The sequence below is a fragment of the Gracilinanus agilis genome, chromosome 1 (genome assembly GCF_016433145.1).
Source record: "Gracilinanus agilis isolate LMUSP501 chromosome 1, AgileGrace, whole genome shotgun sequence".
NCBI classification, from domain to species: Eukaryota; Metazoa; Chordata; class Mammalia; order Didelphimorphia; family Didelphidae; genus Gracilinanus; species Gracilinanus agilis.
In genome coordinates this window covers 97,255,794-97,262,386 of record NC_058130.1, presented here as the reverse complement: position 1 = coordinate 97,262,386, position 6,593 = coordinate 97,255,794, and the positions used below count along the sequence as shown (strand labels likewise).

The following is a 6,593-nucleotide window of genomic DNA, read 5'->3' as shown; positions in this document are numbered from 1 at the left end:
AAGGAAGGAAGGAAAGAAGGGACAGAGGAAGGGAGAAAAGGAGGGAGGGAGGGAAGGGACTCCTTGATTTTCCAAACCAATGGCCTCCTTGCTATGCTAAAGAATAAAAATATGAACATGACAATAATAGTCCTACAACATTTGCCATCGTTTTACAGATTTGGATTTTCTTGATTCTATAATTTGGGTAAACAGATAATGGGAGTTTGAGTGTCTGGGTTATATGACTATGTGGTCCTAAATAGGCTGCCTATATAAATTTAGCATAGTAAGATTCAGTGGAAAAAACACTAGAATTCAGTCACATCCCAAAGTTTTCATATGAGGAACCATCAATAACTGTATCCTGTGATCAAATAATTATTGTGATTGATTATAATAATAATTTTATAAAATCCTTATCTTCTATCTCAGAATTGATACTAAGTATCATTTCCAAGGCAGAGGAGCAGTAAGGACTAGGCAATCAGGGTTAAGTGTCTTGCCCAGGGTCATAGCTAGGAAGTATCTGAGGCAGAATTTGAACCCAGGAATTCCTGTAGAGAATTCCTGTAGGCCTGGTTCTCTTTCCACTGAGCCTCCTAGCTGCCTCAATCATAATTAAAAAAGAAAGAAAGAAAAAGAACAGTGGAGGGGCCAGTTAGGCCCCTACTAAAGATCTCTGAGTCTTATCAAACAACTTATAGCTGAAACTTCCTATACATGTTGTTTTCTCCTATTAAAAGGTGAATTCTCTGAGAGTAAAAATTATTTTGCTTTTCTATTTGTATTGCCCAGTGCTTAGTAAAGTGCTTTGAACATAGTAAAGATTTAAAAGCTTTTCCATTCATTTGCTGTGGTTCTAGATTTCTATGTCCTAATTGTCTGACCCTGGGAAAATCAACTCTGTTTCTAAATTTTCTCAATTACAAAAGAAAATAAAGATAAAAGGATCAAATGAGAAAGTGATAGGAATATCCTTAAGCATTCAATTTTCCTTTCTTTACATAAAAATGTAATTCTTTAGTAAGATAGTTAAATATAATCACCACCTTCATTTTTTGGTACTATTACTTAAGTCTGATTGTATTGGTTTTTCTAGTCACAACATACTGATGACCTCTACTGAGCTTATAACTTCAATTTTTTAAAAATCCCCAAGATATTGTGTAGACACATCACTCTCTACCCACTCCCATTCTACTTGTCTCATCCTTTGTTTACTCAGATCATCAGGCAGCTAGATTGCTCAGTGGATAGAGTTCTAAGGTTGGAGTCAGGAAGATCTGAATTCAAATCCAGCCTCAGACACTTTCTTAGCTCTATGACCCTGGGCAAGACACTTAACCTCTAATTGCCTGACAAAAGGATTCACTGGAGAAGGAAATGACAAACCACTCCAGTATCCTTGCTAAGAAAGCCCAAATGGATAGCTATGGTCCAGGAGTTAAAAGAGTCAGACACAACTGAATAACAATCTTTTTAGCCCTGATATCGAGACTAACATTGATTCCTACCAAATTGAGTTATATTTATTCACTCTAACATTCTAGCCTCTGCAACCTCACCTTCACTGGGATGTTGAATAGCATAAGAACAAAGACAAATAACTGGGGCAATGCATTAGAGACCTTCAAGATGACCTAGATTTTCATCTTTATTTGAGAGTTAAAAGAGCCAACTTTGAATATTGGTTCTGACATTTATTAGTTGTGTGACCTTGGGCAAGTCACTTGTCTTTCCAGGCTTCAGTGTCCTCATCTGTAAAATGGGAATAATAATATCTGCAATACTTTTTCCCTGTGGGATTGTTGCAAGGAAAGTGATTTGCAAACCTGAAAGCACTATATAAATGTGATGATGATGATTATTAATATGATGATCATCATCATTACTACTCTTAGGATCCAGCCATTGAATGGTTTTGAATCTAACAGCCCATATTTATCCATCTGGTCTATAAAGATATTGCAAAGGACTGTGTCAAACACCTTGCTGAATTCTAGATATATGCTAGATATCTAAAGCATTCTCTAGAAAAAATTTATTCAAATTTCTTTTTACATTTAACAAAGTCACTTCAATCTGAAGACTCATTGTTATACATAGTCTCTTCATAAGTAATGAATGCAACTCTTAGTACCATTGCATTTTGAGCAAATATTGTGAATGTTTTTCCATAGAAAATCCACTCAAAATGCTAGAAGTTTTCTGCTATTTTTGTACTACTTGGCTGTCCAACTTTATTTTCTTGTTCTTAAATACATTACTAGCTCAACTCTATTTCTGCCAATACATGTACTCAATTAAGGATGACATAGAGACAAACTTAAATAAATGGGTACGATTCCAAAGGATTGGGGATCACTTTTAAAAATGAGTTTTATTGATTCTGTTTGATTTTTTTATCCTTGTCATTTTAAAGATATACCACCCCCAAACTAGTCATTCCATCATAACAAAAACAGATAATGGTGGTTCTCACTGCTGCATATAGAAGTCACATTCCTCAGAAGGAGGAGTGGTAGCTGGCTCCCTTACCCTTTCTTCATTTGTTTCTGCATTTTCTTGATCACTTTGGGCTCACTGTCCACACAGATAGCACTGAGTTTTCCATCACGGGAACAGAAGGGATTCCTGAAAGAAAAGCAAACCAGCCTTGGGTGAAAAGGACATGCTTCTGCAATGGGCAAACCTGCTGGGCATCACCCGTACACAATTCTCTCAGCTGGGCATGACCTCAGAACATTGTTTATTCCATTTCCAATTTCATTTGGTTGTTTTTGTTTGGGTTTGCCTTTTTTGAAAACAAAAAAAAAAACTTTTATTGGTACTTTTTGGTTTTTTACATCTTATTCTTTTCTGAATATTTCCCTCCCGTTAACCTTTCAACTCTCACAATAAAGAAAAAAGTTAGGCAGTCCCCTATACTTATGTACCATCCCAATTATTAGGAAAATTTTCCTAATATGGTGCTGAAATCTATATCTCTGTAACCTCTATCCATTAGTCATAGATTTGTCCTTTAGAGATGTACTTCCTTTTCCCCTCCGCTGTCTGGAATCTCTGTCTTTAGTCAAGACTTTGCTCTCCCCAGTCTCACTCTACAAAAGACTTCCCTTATCTCCTCAGTTGTTAGCAACCCTGTCCCTACCACCCAAAATACTTTGAATATATTTTATATTTACATATCCTAGCACATGATATGTGCTCAATAAATACCCATTTAGTTAAAATGAATTGAAGTCTAAGTTTAATATCACCTACTCAGGCTGTTAATGCCTACTCAGTAAACCCCCTTGCTACCAGGAAGATTCAGAAAAGAACTTCGGTGGAAGAGAATACTGTATAATCATGCTGAAATCTCCTGCCTGACACAAAGGAGGTGTTTAATAAATGTTTGTTGATAGACACACAATATTCAGGTGTAAATGATCTCAGCAATCCAGTTTTTTTTTTTTAAACCCTTGTACTTCAGTGTATTGTCTCATAGGTGGAAGAGTAGTAAGGGTGGGCAATGGGGGTCAAGTGACTTGCCCAGGGTCACACAGCTGGGAAGTGTCTGAGGCCGGGTTTGAACCTAGGACCTCCTGTCTCTAGGCCTGACTCTCACTCCACTGAGCTACCCAGCTGCCCCTTAGCAATCCAGTTTTTGACAAACCCAAAGATCCTAGCTTTGGGGATAAGAACTCACTGTTTGACAAAAACTGTTGGGAAAACTAGAAAATAGTATGGCAGAAGTTTAGTATGGACCAATATCTCACACCCTATACCAACATAAAGTCAAAATGGGCATATGGTTTAGACGTAAAGAGTGATATAAATAAATTAGAGAAACAGAATAGTTTACCTGTCAGATCTATGAAGAAGGAAAGAATTTATGGCCAAACAAGAAATAGAGAGCATTACAAGATGTAAAATGAATACTTTTGACTATATTAAATTTCAAAGGTTTTGTATAAGCAAAACCAATGTAACCAAGATTACAAGGGAAATAACTGGGGAAAACATTTCATAGCAAAGTTTTCTGACAAAGGGCTCATTTCTCAAATATATGGAGAAATAAGTCAAACTTATAAGAATACAAAAAGGAAGAAAGAAAGAAAGGAAGGAAGGAAGGGAGGGAGGGAGGAAGGAAGGAAAAAAGGAAATAGAAACTAAAAAATAAGGTTACAGAACAGCTAGGAAGCAAAGTGGTTAGAGAGTAAGGTAGGAGGTCCTGGGTTCAAATATGGCCTCAGATACCTCCTAGCTATGTGACCATGGGCTCATCACTTAACCCCCAGTGCCTAGCCCTTGTGTCTTAGAATTAAGACAGAAGGTAAAAGTTTTTGTTTTTTTTTAAGATATGTCCAGTGAAATATCTTATAGGTAGGCATATATGCCACAGTCCTGGAAACAAAGAATTACCTTTTAAATGAAAAAAAAAAAAACCCTCACTTTCACTTTATTTTATTTTCCATTCCCAAATCTCTCCCTTCCTCCCTCCCTCCAACCCTCCTTTACTCCTTGGGAAAGCAAAAAAAAAAAAGGAAAACAAAAAAAATTCAAACATATGAAGTCATGAAAAACATATTTCTGTATTAGCCATGTTCCCCACCACCGAGAGAGAGAGAGAGAGAGAGAGAGAGAGAGAGAGAGAGAGAGAAATATGCTTCAATTTGTACTCCAAGCCCATCTCTATCTGGAGGTGGAAAGCATTTTTCATCATGAGTCCAAGGATAAAATTACTCTATGAAAGCAGAAATGAACCCAGTCATTACTATAGCCACAGCTGGAAAAGAATTGTATTTTTGACAATTTGTAGCTATTAGCTGCCATAGAATTCTAACCAGTAAGTAGCCAGTTTGTTCATTATACACAGAGAACTAAAGTTAAAACTCCATTATGGAGTCAATGCTTTTCTGAAGGGTTCTCTAATTCTCACTCTGGAGAGAAGTTCTTAAACTGGGATTTGCAAATTTATTTGTTTTTTCCTAATTATTTTGATAACTGTATTTCAATATAATTGGTCTCTTTTGTGATCTCATGTATCTTATTTTATGCCTTTAAAAAAATTATTCTGAGAAGGGGTCCATGAGCTTTACAAGACTGCCAAAGTGGTCCATGACATAAAACTGATTAAGAACAATGAAGAGCATGTGAAAAATGAATTAAGTGATGAGAAAAAAAGCCAATACTGAAAGTAGTAAGTCATTACTTGAAGATTCAAAGTTAATTATTACATATTAGAGAAAACCTATAATTTCACTAGAGACCCCCAGATGGAAATCAGGTCTATACTGATGGGGAAATGAAGTGTCTAATAACTGCTAGCTCGAGACAAAGGCATATTAGATGAAGGATCAGGCTAGAGTTGTTTCAGGCAGTATTAAAACTATATTACCTATCTATTTTTCCACAGGTTCCATTTACAAGGCCTAGATTTTGCCACAATTCCTGAGCTATCTGGTTGCCACATTGTCCAACTTGAAGCCAAACAGTAGACATTTTCCTGGGGAAGAAGATGAAATGAAAATAAGAATTCAGAATATGATATCAAAATAATACACATATAACCCAGTGAAATTCCTTATTAGTTCTGGGAGAGGGGAGGGAGACAATAAGAATAATGTAATCTTGGAAAAAAATTAAAAAATATATATAATATCACAAGCCAGAATAATTACAAATCAGAATAATACTGTATAAAAGACCCCAAAATGGAGGTGGGGAAGCCTGTTGTCTTTTGTCCTTACCCATCACTATCTCTGTCACCTGGGACAGGTTACTTAATGTAACCAGACTTTTCACTCCACATAATGGGGCAACTAACAGGTTATATAATCACTTTACCCTACAGAGATGTCCAGGGATGAAAAAAATTCAAATAAAGATGTTGTGAGAATCAAATTCTATTTGTTCATGTTGAAGATTCCCAAGTATGGAATACTTTGGTGCAAGAAAAGACTTTCTTAATAACGAAAGAGGCCAACCTACAAAAAAAGTCATACTAAAGATTATAACAAATTAGAGAATAATAACTATGATTACATAATAATAACCATAATTTATTAATATTCCTTTAAGCTTAATTAAGCATTTTCCTTATAGCCCCATGAATCAGATAGTGTAAATATTATTATCCCCATTTTACAGGTAGGAAAACTGAATCTGAAAAAGGCCTTTCCAACTTCTAAATGTTGAGGGGCAGAGCCAAGATGGTAGCTTAATAGCAGTGAAAGCTGAAACTGCTCTGAGAAGCCTTCCAAACCAATCTTTTAAAGGTGCTTCAAAATTACAAAATGTAAAATAAATAATTTTGATTACATTAAAGTAAAAAGTTTTTGTACAAACAAAACCAATGCAGCCAAAATTAGAAGGGAAGCAACAAATTAGGTAAAAACCTTTATAACAAAAAACTCTGACAAAGGTCTAATTATTCAAATATATAAAGAACTAAAGTAATTGTACAAAAAAAATCAAGCCATTCCCCAATTGATAAATGGGCAAGGGACATGAATAAACAATTTTCAGATAAAAATTCAAAACTATCAACAAACACATGAAAAAGTGTTCTAAATATCTTATAATTAGAGAAATGCAAATCAAAACAACTCTGAGGTACCACCTCG

The 6,593-nt window shown here is 35.4% G+C and overlaps 1 protein-coding gene across 1 annotated transcript in view; it reads right to left on the bottom strand.

The window, feature by feature from the left end:
• The window catches only part of LOC123247965 (tubulin delta chain-like), a 45,242-nt gene extending 39,773 nt beyond the window's left edge, over positions 1–5,469 (bottom strand). The window contains exons 1-2 of the mRNA XM_044677088.1: positions 5,366–5,469; positions 2,521–2,616 (exon numbers count right to left, since the gene is read on the bottom strand). Coding sequence (XP_044533023.1) covers positions 2,521–2,616; positions 5,366–5,469 — 200 coding nt within the window. The remainder of the gene's footprint in view (positions 1–2,520; positions 2,617–5,365) is intronic.
• Positions 5,470–6,593: the final 1,124 nt, after the last annotated feature.